Here is a 17,631-nt window from a genome sequence, read left to right on the forward strand (position 1 = left end):
AGCCCCACTCAATGCAATAAGGTTGCATTGACAATGTGTGGAGATAGCGAGGCTGTATTTGCAGAGGGCATTTGAAGATGATGCCCTGTTCAATTTCTTTTTATTTTTCTTGCCGTCTGAAGCCTCTAGAGCAAGAAGCTATCCTACCTGACATGGGTCAAGGGGTTCATTTTATACTCATCTATTACTCCAACGATGCATGCATTTTCACAACTGCATAAGGTCTTGTGGGGAGAGGAAGGTTTCCTAGAATTACAGAGTTGTGAGGGACCCTGAGGGTCATCTAGTCCCACCCCCTGCAGTGCAGGAAACAGTTGCCCAACGTGGGGCTCAGACCCACAACCCTGGGATTAAGAGTCTGGTCCTCTGCCAAATCAGACATCTCAAATGGAAAACAAGATTGAAGGTGAGAAAATTTATTAGGACTCCTAAAAGTGTGACTGTCTCTTTAAGAAGCTGCAGAGGGAATTCTGGGAAAAGGAAGGAAAATGCAAAGCAAGAGCAACCCATTTTTGTTTGGTTATTTCTGCTGATTTTGACTGGAATGAATCCTCTCAAATGGCCCTTGGAAAACTGCCCAACCTGCTCTTTTTTATGTCAGTCACTCTGGTCTGGAGAGAAACTCCTGCTGGGCCTGAGAGGCAGATTTAGTCTCCTCAGGAGATACTGAGGTGGGTTTTATTTTCCCACAGATCAAAGAAAGCGAGGAGGGTCTCTCCAGAAAACGAGGCACCTGAGAACGTGTAGAGTTCGGCTCCTGAGTCAGCGTCAGAAAAAGACACACGTCCCCCTTCATAGTCCAGAGTCACCCGGATCCTCCTGGGCTTCTCACTCAGGGACAGAGGAGAGTCATCAGGGAAGGTGCAGGCACAGTACTCGCTTTCCCACTTCCCCACAGCCCAGATCCCTCTCTCAGGACAGAAGTCGACAAAGCTTAAGGAGAAGCTGCCCTTTCTCTCCACAGACTTCCTGGCGACCCCCAAAGCCCACCATCCCCCACTTCCCACAGTGACTTCCCAGAAATGTCTGCCTGCTGTGAATCCCTCACGTCCCAACACACAAGGCCGGTCACTGAATCTCTCAGGATTATCAGGCAGGGCTTGAGGTTTGTCTCCCCATCTCAGGCTTTTCTGATCCTCGGACAGGATGAGTTCAGGATGGGCTGTGTCTGGATCCAGAGTGACATTTGCTGTTGGGGAGAAAATGAGGGAAAGGGAAGAATATGCAGAGTCAGCCGAGTGACAGAAATGGACACCTTGATAAATAAATAAATAACACCCAAAAAACCCAGATTCCCTTTCAGATCAAGGGGATTTCTTTGCATTGCATGCTAGACTGAGACTCCTCCTTGCAGATTCTCATCAGAATAAATATCTTCCTTGTTGGTTTTTAAATAAGTTCCCTTCACTTTCTTATATCCGATGTGTATTATTCCTGCCCTCCTCTCAACCCAGGCATTTTCTAAGAGGAAAAACCACCCAGGAAACCTTTTAATCAGCTTTTCCGTGTTATCTAAGGAGAAAGAGAGGAGAATTGGAGGAGGCAGGAGAGGATTGGCCTTTGGGGAGCTTTGGGTTGGGATATGAGGACCCCCCTGTAATAATAATAATAATAATAATAATAATAATAATAATAATAATAATATTTGCATACTGCCCTTCATCCATAGGTCTCAGGGTGGTTCACAGCATAAAAATACAACATAAAACCACATATAAGCCTCCCCTCACTTTCACGGGGATCACGTTCTGGGCCCTTGTGCCTAAAGTGAAAATAGTGCTAAGTGGGGAGCCTGTTTATTCCTGCTCTCCATCGCTCTCACCCACTTGGCCTGTCTTTGCCTTCCTCCCCACCATCTTGGAAGTCTGGGGAAAATAAAAGGCAGGTGGCACAGCAATTTTACAAAGGACTGCTTATTCCATGCTTCTCTTTTGGATGTAATATATAACATAAGACTAATTCCATGGAGGGAAGAGGGAATAACTCAAAAAGTTACCAGTTAGGAGCTTAGACAGTCATGACAGGCAAGTGTGGGGTTGCCGTACATATGGACTTTCCTTAAGGGCAGGGGGGTGTTAACTCTTGGCCTCCCAGATTCCTCCTCCAAGATCTTGTAGCTGAGCCAGCGTCCTTTTAGTTCAGCCACAAGAGAAGGGTTTTATACAGGATGTGGCTAGCTTAAGATGCTGCTCTGTTGCGATTCTCTGCTCTAGGCTAGCTTAGCTGGGTGCCTTAGATCTGAGTCTAATGCACTAGAAATATTTTCACGGGTTACTGTAAACCAAACCAAGCAACTTGAGACATTTTGCCAAATTTTAAAAATCCGCCCAGGGGAGAAATTTTAATCATGAAAATAGAGGACCTGTCTGAGAAAAAGGTCACATGGAAAAGCAACCCAACTCTCTCTAGGCAGGAATGAAACTCTTCCCTCTTTTATCTGAACCTTCTGGGCAGTTTCTCTCCCCCCCTTCCGCACCTTCAAGTCCACCCTCTCTGCCTTTGTGGTACAAACAGCAGGGCCAGAGTCAAGCTGTACAGAAGAGACTCTTGACCCCCATGAAATACTAGTCCCTCCCATCCTGTGAATTGGGGTCTCCATGTGAAATTTACCAGTGGTGTGCAGGTTCTTCGCAGGGACACGCTTTGCCCCCAATCCAAGGCTTCAACCTCCCTCCCAGTTCATTCATGGGACAGACAAAGAACCCAAACACCACTAGAGGACTGTTACCCAGAGTGACGCCATTGATGGGGGTCCCAAAGTCTGCAGAACAGACTGCTCAACACCCATGAAATATCAGTCCCCATCCCTCCTGTGAAATTGTTCCTCCCCTGGAAATTTACCTTTCTGAATCGGTTTTCTGTATAACAGAGCATCTGAGGAAGCAGAAAGATATAAAGTGTAAGGGCAACACTCTTCCACCTGAAATAAATCTCCATACAAAAGTAACACTTCATAACGTGGCATCCTTAAATTCAAGCACAATTATTAAATATTAATTAAACTGTACAAAAAATAATTAAAAACAAGAAAATCATAGGAAGAATCTATGAAAATAACTAAAGCTTTAAAGGGGAGATGGAGGCAGCCTTAACATCTTCCCCAAGTGGGGGGGGGATCATTAAAGCCAAAATTGTGAAACATAAGGAGAAGCATAGTTTGGTGAGGAAGGATTGGCAGAGCTCTCAGGCAAAAGGAAACCCTTCCTCACAAACCTTCTACAAATCTTTAAGGTTGTTAACAAGCATAATTGTGCCCTTTGAGGCTCATGTGCTCTTGCTTCCACTCTCAATGGGGGAACTCTCAGGAGATCTTGAAGGCTGACCCCCTAGATATGGCAGCTGCAGGGGGACGTCTGAGGAGGAGACGGCTCAGGTCTTGGCTCCACAGCTGAGAAACAAGCCTGAGCAGGAGGCAGAGGGGGAACTGGGGGCTTCTCAATGCCCTTTGACTCCATTCAGAGAAGGAGAACCTCCAAAAGGACAACCCCAGATTGTGCAGACAGGGAACCACAAGGAAAAGGAGGTTTTGTATAACTGTAAACAGATGCACATGGGAGGAAAAAATCCTGACTTTGCTCTACACTCTGGTTCAGGCTTTCTTTACAGGATCCAGCATCACAATATACATGGGCCATTCTGGGGGACAGGAAATGAAGGCTGGAGCACCAAGAAGGAAGGTAACCTGGGATTGCTCAATTCCATGCAATAAGAGCCTGGTATGTGCAGTTAATAAACATAATAATAATAAGAGCCTGCGGGAGGTAGTGGAGGACAGAGGTGCCTGGCGTGCTCTGGTCCATGGGGTCATGAAGAGTCGGACACGACTAAACGACTAAACAACAACAACAACATGTTCAGTTCTGAAGAAGAAACAGAATTCCCAGGGTGAAATCCTGGCAGCCATTTTTCATTACCTTTAAATTGTTTCATTGCATCCTCCACAAGGTGATTTAGATCACAGGATTCCAAGATCCTGTTCCTCAGCTCTGGAGGGAAAGCCAGTGGCTTCTCTCGACTCTCTCTTTTCTCATACCTGGTGAAAAGAAAAACAATGAATGGCCCCGTTGTGGCCCCATCTCCCTGATTATTGGAGGAGATCTCAATAACATGAACAAAGTTGAAGTTCATTTCCCACCAGGTAATTTTCAGGATTCAGCTTCATCTCTTGACACCCACCTCCAAGCCCTGGTCAGTGGCTTCGTAAGGATGCTAAACAGCACAAGGGACAAGATGTAACCCCAAGCGACACCACCGGAGGGCCCCCATGGCTTCCAAAAATGCTGCCCCATAACAACTTTCTGGGAAGGTCCCAGGACTTAAGAAGCAAACCCCTGAGGTGGAATGCCTGCAACCCCTCCCTCCCTGAGCTTCTCCAGAGGATGTGAGTGATGTCCAAAACTGCCCAGTGGTCAAGGAGAACCACCTCCACCCTCCCTTCACCCCCTCTCTCACCCAGGAAGGGCACAACTCCATGCCCAATTGGACTCTCCCTCCAGAGGCATCAACAACTAGACTTTCACCCCCCACTCAAGACCACCTTCAGCCTCTCATGCTGGAAACGCTCCCAAGAAAAAGAACCCTCCCATTCTAGACCAACAGACCTTCCCTCCCTCAGTGCCTCAAAGGGGCTGAGTCTGCAGAGTTGGGGGGCTTCTAGTTGGACATTGAAATCTGTTGGTACATCCTAAGCTCTTCCGAAGCACCTTTGGGACTTTCTCTTCTAGATGTTTGAAATTACCAAAAAGTCCATGAACAGAAAGTGCAAGAGAAAGAAAAGAGCCCCCATCCCTTTGTGAAGTGATGTGGGGAGAGAGGGAGGAGGCAGTTGACCTTGAACCTTAGAGAGAGAATTGGGGGGCTACAAGTTCAGAAGAGGGGGCTCTACTTTTACCTGTGAGGTGCTGCAGGGAGTGAGTCCTCCAGTCTCCCCCCTGCAGCCCCTGGAGGGCCATGTCTGAGGTTCTTGCATCTCAGCTTCAAAGAGTGATGCTAATGGAAATGAGCCAGATCCACTTACCTCTGCAAGGTCCTTCTCACATCCTAGAGGGAAAAAGAGAAGGGAATTCACTGCACACCACAGGCCACACTAGGAAGACCCCCTCAGACCCTGCCCCTCAGATGTCAGTCTCCCTGGCACCATGCCAAGGTTTGGGGTAGGGATGGCGGAATCAGCCAGTTTTCGTTTCTCACAGCTTTTATTTTTCCAATCTGAAATTATTAATTGTTCCGATTTCAAGTTCTCCACATTTCCATATTTTAATAACTTTAATCCAGTTTGCATTGTGCTATTCAGACAAACGTAAGCCTACAGGATAATCCTGCCAGGGCACTGTCCCACTCCCCAAATTTCAAATACTATTTTCCATCTGGAAGTAAAAAAAGCACCTGCAGCATAAAATGCCTCCCAGGGGGTAATAAAACAATTCCGTGTTTCTTTGGGCTCATCCACACTTCTGCTTTTCCTGTGCCCAGAAAACACAAGTCCAAGTGGTTTTATCTTTGGCCTGCCGCTTTCCCCCAGGAAAAACCTGCTCCTTAGTGCAACATCAAAGCAAACGTCAATCCAGAGAAAACCTGGTTTGCTCTAATTCAGCAGTAAACAGTGGGTTTTCCTGGAGGAAAGGGGTGGGACAAGCAGCAGTCTGGATGAGTCCCTCTCTTGCTCTTTGGTCACTGTGACTGAGCACCATTTTGGGCCAATCTGTATCCATGGGGAAGGAGATCAACCCAGAAGTTGTGCAGGAAACGGGAAGAGAAGCTTGGTCAAAAGACTGGCTCATGTCAGAAGGAGGCCTGAACGCATCCTAGACGAAGCCCCCCACAGCTGAAAGGCATTTGGAGACAAAGCATCAGCAAAGAGCGGAAGATCACCTCCCGTTCCATCAAGAACACAGATGAATCTCTACTCTGCATTCAGGTGAGTTCAGCATCCCAGGTCTCTTGGGTCTTCCAGTCCATTACAAACCTGACTAGAGGCTCCATCATCTCAGCCCCTGCACTCCTTGCATACATGAAAGGGGCAGCCTTTTCCTGGAGCCTTGGGCTGTTCCTGCCTCCGTCTTACCTGCAGGAGTTCACTCGCTGGCTGCTGACGCTTCTCCTCCATCTCCTGGATGATCCTCTCAAGAGAGGAGAGTTTCCTGGAGAGTCTGGCCAGCTGCTCATCCCTTCTCCCTGCAATCTCCTTCTCCACCTCTTCCACGTGAGTCAGCAGACGTTTTTCTTGTTCTTCCAGGAACCGGCGCAGTTCTCTGAACTTCTCCACGGCCTTCAGCCTCTCCGTTTCTGTTAATTTCTGCAGGAAAAGAGGAGGTCTGAGTGTGGAAGGTGCTCAGCCTTCAAAACATGAGGAAGAGAATAGTGAGAATTCCACAGGGACGACACTTCTGATTTTTCATAGACATGAAATCTCCAGTTACTAAAGAAGTAAACCTTTATTTTGAGGGGAGGCCCTCTCCATTGCTGTTTCTATTGACTTCTATTTTGCAGAGAGCTACAGCCTAAAGGCCCCTTCATGGATCACTGCCTTGCCGTGGCGAAGGGGCTTGAATAACTCAGAGAAGCTATGAACTATGCTGTGCAGGGTACCCAAGATGGATAGATCATAGTGGAGAATTTTGACCAAACGTGATCCACCTGGAGCAGGAACCGGCAAGCCACTCCAGTATCCCTGCCAAGAAAACTCCATGGACAAAGACAACAGGCATATAAAAGTTATGATGCTGGAAGATGAGCCCCTCAGGTCAGAAGGCGTCTTGGGCTCCATGATCACTGCAGATGGTGACAGCAGCCACGAAATTAAAAGACGCCTGCTTCTTGGGAGAAAAGCAATGACAAACCTAGACAGCATCTTAAAAAGCAGAGACATCACCTTGTCAATAAAGGTCCGTATAGTAAAAGCTATGGCTTTCCCTGTGGTGATGTATGGAAGTGAGAGCTGGACCATAAAGAGGCTGATCGCCGAAGAATTGATGCTTTTGAATTATGGTTCAGGAGGAGACTCTTGAGAGTCCCAGTGGCCATGATCTTCGTTTTTTTGATGTTGAGCTTCAGACCATATTTTGCGCTCTCCTTTTTCACCCTCATTAAAAGGTTCTTTAATTCCTCCTCACTTTCTTCCATCAAGGTTGTGTCATCTGCATATCTGAGGTTGTTGATATTTCTTCCGGCAATCTTAATTCCGGCTTGGGATTCATCCAGCCCAGCCTTTCGCATGATGAATTCTGCATATAAGTTAAATAAGCAGGGTGACAATATACAGCCTTGCCGTACTCCTTTCCCAATTTTGAACCAATGAGTTGTTCCATATCCAGTTCTAACTGTAGCTTCTTGTCCCACATAGAGATTTCTCAGGAGACAGATGAGGTGATCAGGCACTCCCATTTCTTTAAGAACTTGCCATAGTTTGCTGTGGTCGACATAGTCAAAGGCTTTTGCATAGTCAATGAAGCAGAAGTAGATGTCTTTCTGGAACTCTCTAGCTTTCTCCATAATCCAGCACATGTTTGCAATTTGGTCTCTGGTTCCTCAGCCCCTTCGAAATCCAGCTTGCACTTCTGGAAGTTCTTGGTCCACATACTGCTTAAGCCTGCCTTGTAGAATTTTAAGCATAACCTTGCTAGCGTGTGAAATGAGTGCAATTGTGCGGTAGTTGGAGCATTCTTTGGCACTTCCCTTCTTTGGGATTGGAATGTAGACTGATCTTCTCCAATCCTCTGGCCACTGCTGAGTTTTCCAAATTTGCTGGCATATTGAGTGTAGCACTTTAACAGCATCATCTTTTAAAATTTTAAATAGTTCAGCTGGAATACTATCACTTCCACTGGCCTTGTTATTAGCAGTGCTTTCTAAGGCCCATTTGACTTCACTCTCCAGGATGTCTGGCTCAAGGTCAGCAACCACACTACCTGGGATATACGAGACATCCATTTCTTTCTGGTATAGTTCCTCTGTGTATTCTTGCCACCTCTTCTTGATGTCTCCTGCTTCTGTTAGGTCCTTTCCACTTTTGTCTTTTATTATGGAAATCTTTGTACGAAATGTTCCTTTCATATTTCCAATTTTCTTGAACAGATCTCTGGTTTTTCCCATTCTATTGTTTTCCTCTATTTCTTTGCATTGCTCGTTTAAGAAGGCCTTCTTGTCTCTCCTTGCTATTTTTTGGAAATCTGCATTCAATTTCCTGCATCTTTCACTATCTCCCTCGCATTTTGCTTGCCTTCTCTCCCCCGCTATTTGTAAGGCCTCGTTGGACAGCCACTTTGCTTTCTTGCATTTCCTTTTCTTTACATATTTTTCTTTACAGCATTGGACTTTCCTTTCGCTTCCAGGCATATCCGCAACTGAGCATCCTTTCGGCTTTGGCCAGCTGCTTCATCAGCTCTGAATCTACTTGTACTTGTCCTCCGCTCTTCCTCAGTAGCATGTTGGACGCCTTCCGACCTGAGGGGCTCATCTTCCAGCGTCATAACTTTTATATGCCTGTTGTCTTTGTCCATGGAGTTTCTTGGCAGGGATACTGGAGTGGCTTGCCGGTTCCTGCTCCAGGTGGATCACGTTTGGTCAAAACTCTCCACTATGACCTGTCCATCTTGGGTGGCCCTGCAGGGCATAGCTCATAGCTTCTCTGAGTTATTCAAGCCCCTTCGCCACGGCAAGGCAGTGATCCATGAAGGGGAAACTGAAATTAGCTGCATTCAAAAGTGAATTTACCTAATTTGCTATTGCTGAATAATTATGGAGAACAAAACAGAGCAATTGAGAGCCAATGTGGTGTAGTGGTTAAGAGCGGTAGTCTCGTGATCTGGGGAACCGGGTTCGCGTCTCCACTCCTCCACATGCAGCTGCTGGGTGACCTTGGGCCAGTCACACTTCTCTGAAGTCTCTCAGCCCCACTCACCTCACAGAGTGTTTGTTGTGGGGGAGGAAGGGAAAGGAGAATGTTAGCCGCTTTGAGACTCCTTAAAGGGAGTGAAAGGCGGGATATCAAATCCAAACTCTTCTTCTTTGAAATTCACACCTCTGAATTGTTCAAGGTTGACCCAGCCAGGTAATGTTCACAAAAATGTATTTATGAGGGTAAAGTACATATAAAAATATTTATACAAGGAAGTAGCTGTGGAGTTTGGAACTGACAGGGTTAAAACTCCGTGGTGTCCTGTATCTGGGAGGAGCTTGACGCAGAGAAGTGCGTCACAGTGTGTGTCTGCATTCAGTCTTGCTTTCGATTCTGACTGATACACAGTTCAGCTCAGAGAGGCTGCGTGTGTGCTTTTGGAAAAAGCACGGAGAGATGTCGGAAGTTTCTGACGGATTTATTGCTTTGTAAATAAACGCTTCTAGAGATAAGAACCGAACTGTCTCTGGACTTGATTTATCCCTCATCTCACACGGACGCAGGACCGCTGCTACTCTGCTCTCCTGCCAGGTCAGCTCCCAAGCAGAGCAACGCAGGGAAGCCTGACTGGACGCAGGTTTTATTTCCGCAAAGGTTATGGAAATTACGTGTTTACTGACAAGTGTGAGAAGGGAGGAAGGCTGCCAGCGGTGAGTTGCTGTGATCTCCTGCCAGGAAGGGCAGTGGGAGATGCTGGAGAGAGGAGCCAAAAGCCAAGAGGAACGGCTGCTTCGAGAGTCCAGCTTGCTGGCAGTGTGAGTACGCTGAAGCCCCGGGGGGGAGGAAGAATGGCTGCTGCACAGGCACAGCAGAGCCAAGACAGCTACCCCGGTGAGAGGCTGAATGGGGCCAACTGGGAAGCCTGGTCAAGAAGAGCAAGGGGGTGGTTTGTGGCCACAGGGCTCTGGAGTCCAGTCCAAAAGGAGCCGGCCCCACCCATGCAAGCTACTGCTCTGCTGAGTGAGAGAGAGCAGAGAGAGCTCTGCCTGTTGAAAGCAAGTGTGGACGCTTTGCTGTTGCCCCACCTGGAGGGCGTTAAATCGGCTCAGGCCGCCTGGCAGGTGCTGAGGAGTCTGTGCGAAAGCTCAGCAGGAGCCAAGGGCCGGGAGGAAGCTGAGGGCCAAGAGAGCAAGCCTCAGGCCGGAGTGAGAGCCAGACCAGAGGGGGCTGGAAGCCCAGAAGGGGCTGAGGGACGCCCAGAATGCCCAGTGGGGGCTGGGACTGTGTTGGGAAGCTTTTGCAATGCTTCGACACGTCTGTGTGATGGACTGTGTGCTGGAGAGAGGCTGAGAGCTGTGAAAGAGGGCACAGGCTGCACCCCAAGAAGGAGTGGGGGGGCAGGCCATTCCAAGAGCTCTGAGAAAGCCAAAAGCTTCGAAAGTTGTTTGTGCTTTGAGACGACGTCCAACAGCGCTGGGAAACATCCGCTAGAGGCCCAGGCTGCCAAGGACACCGGCTGGCGTGGAATGTCAACAAAGCAGGTTCCCAGGGCCGGTTCCCAGGAAAGACGTGGGAAAGCAGCAGGCCAGGAGAAAAACAAAGACAAGGCATCTTATCACCTCACAGCTGCGATGGTGTCTCTGAGAAAAGGCAAAAGCCTCAGTCGGGGGGAGGTTGTGGCCATGGCAACCGATGGGAGTGCGAGCAACGCCATGGCATCTTTGGAAAACAGCCAGAGACACTCTTTATCTCTTATTATTGATTCGGGAGCGTCGCATTGCCTAGTGACCTCTAGAGGGCTCCTGCGGAACTGCAAGACAGTTAAAACTGAACGTTATGTCACCTTAGCAGATGGGTCTCAAAGACCACTGACTGAATCTGGGTTTCTTTATTGTTCTTTTATAGATCATTGGGTGCAAGCTTATGTGGTCCCCGAGCTTGCCCACTCTCTTTTAAGTGTGCCAGCTCTTATGGCTGCTGGGTTCGATGTTCTGTTCTCTAACAATTTGTGTTCCTTCTACAGGGATGGGAAGAAGATCTACAGTGTCGAGAGAAAATACAGGCTTTTTCTGGTGGAGATGCCCATTGAGAATGGGACTGGTGGGAAAATGGGGCTGGTGGAAAATGGGGCTAGTGGAGAGTCCATTGAAGACGCCCAAGGGCAGTGTGCTAATGTCCCACCACACCATGATTGTATACACTTATGGCACAGGAGATTTGGGCACGTTGGGTGGTCATATGTGAGGAAAGCCACAGGCAACACCATTGGATGTAGGTTCAAGGCATGTGACAGATACCTAGATTGTCAAGCCTGTAAGCAATCGAAGGTCACAACATGCACATACCCCAGGTCAGAGAGGAGAACCAGCAAACCCTTTGAACTTGTGCATGCAGATTTGTCAGGCCCCATGCCGACACCTTCTTTAGCTGGGTCTAAATGGGTTCTGGTTCTGGTTGACGATTTTTCTGAGCATGCTTGGATCTTTTCGCTTAGACAGAAATCAGAGGCAGCTGCACTGATCAGGGATTGGATCACAGCGGTACAGCTACGGTTCTCTACCAGGGTGATTTCCTTTCAATCTGACCGCGGGGGGGAGTTCACAGGTTCTGCGCTGCAATCGTTTTTCAGGCAGAAGGGTATCAGTCATCGACTGACGGCCCCCCACTCTCCGCAACAGAATGGGGTTGCAGAGAGAAAATTTCGCACACTACAGGAATCAGCGAATGCTATGTTGGCAGACTCGGGTTTGCCACAACGCTTTTGGGCTGAGAGTTATAAGACAGCATGTTTTCTGCAGAACAGGGTGTTCAATTCAAGTGTAGGAGACACACCGTACTTTCTGCTTCACGGGAAGCAACCGAAAGTGGGTTTTCTGCGCACTTTTGGCTGCCAGGCTTGGGTTCTCATTCCAAAGGCCATGCGCAGAAAGGGTGAGCCAAGGTCTAGGAAGATGATCTTTGTAGGCTATGAGCCGGGTTCAAAGGCGTGGCGTTTCGCATACCCTACTGGCAACCAGTCCAAGCTGCTTATTAGCGGCAGTGCTGAGTTTTGCGAGCAGAGTGGGTGGAAGCGTCTTCACGGGAATCCGGATGTTCTGTTAGACTCAGATGAGGAAGAGGAGGAGGACGAGGCTGAACCTGTTGCTGAGGTGCACAGTCCACAGCCACAGAGTCCAGAGCCGGGATCTCCAAGGGAGAGGCTCCGTATCTCTCCAAAAGGGAGTCCCAGGACCCCTCCACAGGTCTCTGTCAAGTCTGAGCTAAGGAGTGAACCATCCTCGCCAACAGAACCAGCTGTACGCCCTAAACGGCGCAGCAGGTCAGAGGGGGATGTTTCTGCCACAGAGGATAGTAGGGTTGATCCAGGTGAATCAGGCGCAGTTCCAGAATTCATGCTGAGGAGGTCAGCAAGATCAACCAAAGGGAAGCCACCTGAAAGGTATGAAGCCACGAGTGTCTGGGTTGGTGTGGCTAGATGTGAACCTGAATCCTTTGAGGATGTTCAGAAGTTGCCTCCGGAAGAAGCCAGCAAATGGCATGAGGCGATGCAGAAGGAGATGAACTCAATGGAGTCTCTTGGAGTGTTCTCACTCACACAGCTGCTAGCCAATAAGCAAGCTGTTAGTTGCAGGTGGGTTTACCGACTTAAACCCACAGAAGCAGGAGAACCACGGTATAAAGCGAGGTTAGTGGCCCGAGGATTCACACAGAGGAAGGGTGTCCACTTCACGGAGGTCTATGCGGCGACCTCGAGAGCGGAGACTTTGAGAACGCTTTTGGCGATAGCAGCACAGAGAGGTTGGAAGGTGAACCATTTTGATGTAGATGTCGCCTACCTGAACTCAGATCTCCAGGAGGAGTTGTACATGCTTCCTCCTCCAGGGTTTGAAGTCAGTGAGCCAGGCGTCGTGTGGCGATTGCACAAATCCATCTATGGATTACGCTAATCTGCCAGGAATTGGAATATGTGCCTACATGAAGCCTTAGAAGAGCTAGGTTTTAAGAGATCTCTTGCAGACAGTTGTCTTTACATTAGAGATTCAGGCTTGCAACAGCAAGTGGTTCAGGTGTTTGTTGATGATATCTTGATCATGGCACAGACAGGTGAACAGGTGGAGAAGTTTGCTAAGGAGCTTGGAAAGCGGTTCAAGCTGAAGCAGCTTGGAGATGTCAAATCCTATCTAGGCGTAGAGATCACGAAAGCAGGTGATGGAAGCTTTTTGCTTCGCCAGAAAGGTAAGATTGAACAGTTCCTTGAGAAGTTCAGGATGTCTGATTGTGCAGGTGCCAGATCACCCATGGAGGCTGGATACGTGAAGGAGTGTCAGCAAGTAGAACGCGTGGTGTTCGAAAATACTGAACTCTTTCAGTCAGCTCTGGGTAGTCTGTTGTATCTGTCACAGTGGAGCAGACCAGACATAGCGTTTGCTGTCAATCTGCTCAGTAGAGAGGCTTCAAGTCCTAGTGTGCAGGCCTGGAATGGTATTAAGCGGGTGCTACGTTACCTGCAAGATACCAAAGACTTTTGCCTCAAGATGTCAGCTGAGGGCGATGTCAAGCTGACCGCCTGGGTGGATTCGGATTGGGCTAACCTTGAGGACCGCAAATCAGTGTCAGGCCTAGTGGTGAAGTTTGGGGACTCAGTGATTGGGTGGAGGTCCCGGAAGCAAAGTCTCATAGCGCTTTCATCTACTGAAGCTGAGTTCAGTGCGCTATCAGAGGTTTGCAGAGAGCTGGAGTTCTATGTGTGTTTGGTCAAGGAAATCTGTGGAGAGAATTGTCTGCCCGTTGTGGTGCATGAAGACAATCAACCATGCCTCAAATTGGCTGAGACGGGGCAATTCAAGGCGAGGACCAAACATTTGGACATACGGTTCCGGAATGTATGTCAGAGCGTTCATGAGGGGCTAGTTGCTCTGAAATACTGTCCCTCAACCAAGAACCTCGCTGATGGTTTCACAAAACCATTAACCTTCCAGAAGCACGAGGAGTTCTGTGAGGGTCTGTGTATGGGGAAAGCATTGTTGGCTATTGTCCCCAGATGCAGGACAAGAGGGGGTGTGGAGTTTGGAACTGACAGGGTTAAAACTCCGTGGTGTCCTGTATCTGGGAGGAGCTTGACGCAGAGAAGTGCGTCACAGTGTGTGTCTGCATTCAGTCTTGCTTTCGATTCTGACTGAGACACAGTTCAGCTCAGAGAGGCTGCGTGTGTGCTTTTGGAAAAAGCACGGAGAGATGTCGGAAGTTTCTGACGGATTTATTGCTTTGTAAATAAACGCTTCTAGAGATAAGAAACGAACTGTCTCTGGACTTGATTTATCCCTCATCTCACACGGACGCAGGACCGCTGCTACTCTGCTCTCCTGCCAGGTCAGCTCCCAAGCAGAGCAACGCAGGGAAGCCTGACTGGACGCAGGTTTTATTTCCGCAAACCCTAACATCTGATTCATTTTCAGAATAATAAATGAATAAACAGACTGATATGGAAAAAGGAGAAATGGGGAGAAGCTGAAATGGGCAGATTTCCCCATCCCTCCTCAGTCCTGACTCGACTCTTCAAGTGCTTGTTCCCTGTCCAGTAACAACAGAGACACTTACAAGGAGGTCTTTGCTTTCCTTGTCCACGGCTGCTTGATAGGCCAGAATTTCCCCTCTCTCTTTCCTCAGAATCTCCAGGCGGTGACAGATCTCTCCCTGAAAAGAAAAGGAAGAACTCATGTTTGATAGAGACGCACAGAGAGATGAATATTACACTGGCTTCTTGGGCCCAGTGGCCTTGCTATAATAGCAAAGTAGTTTACTGGAGGAAATAAGAGTCTAGAGGTTTTCAACCTTTTTGCGTGCATGACTCCCTTGACCAACTTCCTTCTTTCTGCAGCACCCCTGTGGGGCTCAGGATCCCAGTTAGGTCTCCCCCCTTGCTTGCAGAGCTTGCAGCCCCACACCCTCTCGAACACCCTCCCTTCTCTCAGCCTCCTCTCCCCTCTCCTTAGGAGTCCTCCTCTTGGTCTCTGAGCTGTCCCAAAGAGAGGTGCCTCCTCACGCTGCCCCACAGGGACTTGTCTGTCCATTCCCAACAGCAAGGGCCCCTCGCCAGTTTGCTTGCTTCCTCCGAGGCCGCCTCAGCTCCTGGCAGCCAACACCCCCTGGCCAGCCCCAGAGGCACCATTCGCCAGCAGAGCTTGTAGCCAGGGCTGCTGCAACAAAGAGCTTGAGGGACAGAGGCCAGTGTTGCCAGCAGCACCCCTGAGCATCATTCAAGGCACCCCAGGTGCCACAGCACACTGGTTGAAAAGCACGGCAGAACTGGGATGGGAAAGTTTTCTAGTGCCACTACAGTGGTACCTCAGGTTTCAAACTCTTCAGGTTACAAACTCCGCTAACCCAGAAATAGTACCTTGGGTTGAGAACTTTACCTCAGGATGAGAACGGAAATGGCGCCAGCAGGTTAAGAACAGTTTCAGGTTAAGAACAGACCTCCGGAACAAATTAAGTTCTTAACCCAAGGTACCACTGTAACTAGTCTGGAGAAGAGCAGAGGCAGCCATGCTTGCTCCTTTGAACTTCTCTGCGGATAGTCCCAGCCTGACTTCTCATCTTGAGGTCCCAGGGAGAAGTGCGAAGAGGAGGAGGAGGAAGGTGCTACTCTGAACCACTGAGTCCTTTGCCATTTGGGGTGGGAGGAGATCCTCAGCCCCCCCCCTGCTAAAACCTCATTGCACAGGCCCCACACCACCCCCAGAATAAGCCTGCTCATCACCAGAAGGTGCTTCCACTCTGCCCCCACTCCTAAATCTGCATCCAACAGATACTTGTGGGGCAGGGATCCTGCACCATCTGGTCAATTCCTGGCCACCGCCCCTCCCCCCCAGCTGATCCCTTGCTGCTTTCTGCTTTGCAGGGCATTGAGGAGGGATCCTGCTAGCCAAAAGAGACTTGTAGTTAGTTGTGTACATGCAATTTACACTTGTAGTGTTCTTCATATGTACAAAGCAACCTGCTGGGGGATGTGATTGAGGTTAACCCTTTCTCTCCCTCCCACAGCCCCAGTTCAAATATTTGAAGCTGCTGTGAGTATTTCTAGGGAAGATCCCTTTGTCCCCCTGGCAGAGAGAAAGACTTCAACTCCCTCCTCCCAGACCTCAGGCTTCCCCTGGGCTGCTTTTAATGTAAGAAACAACCAATTAACGCCATGCCTACTTCGGACCTGAATTCACAGCTATTTCTCCCCCTCAAGATCCAGGGATCTCCTACCTTGTATTCCTCAAAAGCCTCCTCCAGAGGAATCACCTTGTGATTTTCATGTTCCTTTGATTTGTCACACACCAGGCAGATGGGGGCTTCATGGACTTTGCAGAAGAGCTTCAGGGGCTCCTGGTGCTTCTCACAGACTCCTCCTTTCCCTCCTTCCTCCTTTCCCTCTTGAAGGCCCAGATTCTTAGCTATTTCTACCATATTAGCCAGTTGCCTATTGGAGACGAGGCTCCTCCTCTGGACTCTTTTTCTGCACTGAGGGCAGGAAGCCTCTGCCTCTGATTCCCCCCAGCACTGGATCAAGCAGGATCGGCAGAAATTGTGCCCACACTCTACGATGATCACTGGATCCTTAAAATATTCCAGGCAGATGGAGCAAGTGGCTTCATCGCAAAGATTCTGGACGGGACGCCCAGAAGCAGCCATGGCTCCCTCACGCAAAAGACCCGAGTTAAGTTTCACTTTTTCAGTGTTTAGTCAGTGGGTGTTTCCTTTCCTAGAAATGACTCAGGAACTCAGGAACCACGTGATTTTTATTTTTTTAAAAACCCCCACATAAAGTATGTTCCCAGATCTTGCCAGCTGCTGAATGTTTTATTCTTCATTGCTTCCCATGCTTTTGATTACACACACAAACACACAGTTACCTAGTAGCTTGTGGTATTCCTACTGTAACATTTTCATTCCAAGGCTTCCTTGCCCTTTTTGAATTGGAGAACATCTGCTGCTGCCCTGAATGGAGGCGAGTTCTGATCGAGCAAGCGGGACTTGAATCCCTCAAGACAACTCCTTTAATTGCACATTTATTCAAAATCCAACTGAAACTATCCTAGTTTAATGAGCGCGACAGAATTGATGAACTTGTTCCAGTGAGGCTAGCTTTCCCAAGTCTGCCGGCCATTTCCACCCCCACCCCTCCCCTTTCCCAGGGGGCAGTACCGCCCACTCTGGCAAGCAGAGCTTGAAACACGAGCAGGAGCACCTAAAATTAACCCCAGAAACAACCTGCCCGCCAAGGCAGCTCTATTAGGGCTTCCAGGAGTACCAGCCCATTACGGAACGGGGGGGGGCATATAAGCCACAGACCACAGCTGCCCCCCCACCCACTCACAGACACACGCACACGCGGGCATGAGACCATCAGCTCGCCAGCAAGGGGGGGGGGTCTCCTTTTCCTCTTCAATGTCGCACCGAGCAGCACAGAAACCTCAACAATCAGCAGCTACCCTTCTGCCTCTTTCTTTAAACCAGACAAGCCTAGGTGGGAAGACCCGACAACGGAACTCGATATTTGCATACCGCTGCGCCTGAGCCAATCAGCACGGGATACATGGCGCACCCACACTAGCACTTCCAGGCTACGCTCCCAGCCCCCTTGCTTGGCCGCTATTCCCCTCCCAAAACAGCTCAGCTCCTCCTTCAGCCGCGGCTGCGGCTTCCAACCCCTCCACCCCCAAGCTCACAACGAGCCACGCAGCCGGGACAAACCTTGCCATCGTCGCAAGTCAGGAAACAACCATTACATTCGAACCACAAACGCC

General features: G+C 49.0%; 1 protein-coding gene across 2 annotated transcripts; it reads right to left on the minus strand.

Moving 5' to 3' along the window:
* Positions 1 to 590: 590 nt before the first annotated feature.
* On the minus strand, positions 591 to 16,614 carry LOC128409255 (zinc finger protein RFP-like). Of its 2 annotated transcripts, XM_053379585.1 has the most exons (7): positions 16,091 to 16,614; positions 14,435 to 14,530; positions 6,065 to 6,295; positions 5,018 to 5,040; positions 3,915 to 4,033; positions 2,842 to 2,874; positions 591 to 1,189 (listed from the first exon to the last, which is right to left on the minus strand). In XM_053379585.1, the coding sequence occupies exons 1-7, from the start codon at positions 16,514 to 16,516 to the stop codon at positions 657 to 659; spliced, it is 1,461 nt and encodes a 486-aa protein (XP_053235560.1). In that variant the 5' UTR covers positions 16,517 to 16,614; the 3' UTR covers positions 591 to 656. The 2 variants fall into 2 exon arrangements, with proteins under 2 accessions (XP_053235560.1, XP_053235561.1); XM_053379586.1 differs by lacking the exon at positions 2,842 to 2,874.
* Positions 16,615 to 17,631: the final 1,017 nt, after the last annotated feature.

This window comes from Podarcis raffonei, chromosome 2 (genome assembly GCF_027172205.1).
Source record: "Podarcis raffonei isolate rPodRaf1 chromosome 2, rPodRaf1.pri, whole genome shotgun sequence".
Classification (NCBI taxonomy): domain Eukaryota; kingdom Metazoa; phylum Chordata; class Lepidosauria; order Squamata; family Lacertidae; genus Podarcis; species Podarcis raffonei.

Excerpts from the sequence above, each read along its gene's own strand:
- LOC128409255 (XM_053379585.1), bottom strand. The coding sequence starts at position 16,516 with ATGGCTGCTTCTGGGCGTCCCGTCCAGAATCTTTGCGATGAAGCCACT. Across the intron at positions 14,531-16,090 it reads AGGCTTTTGAGGAATACAAG|GGAGAGATCTGTCACCGCCT; the intron begins GTAGGAGATCCC and ends TTTTCTTTTCAG. Across the intron at positions 2,875-3,914 it reads TGCAATGAAACAATTTAAAG|ATGCTCTGTTATACAGAAAA; the intron begins GTAATGAAAAAT and ends CTGCTTCCTCAG.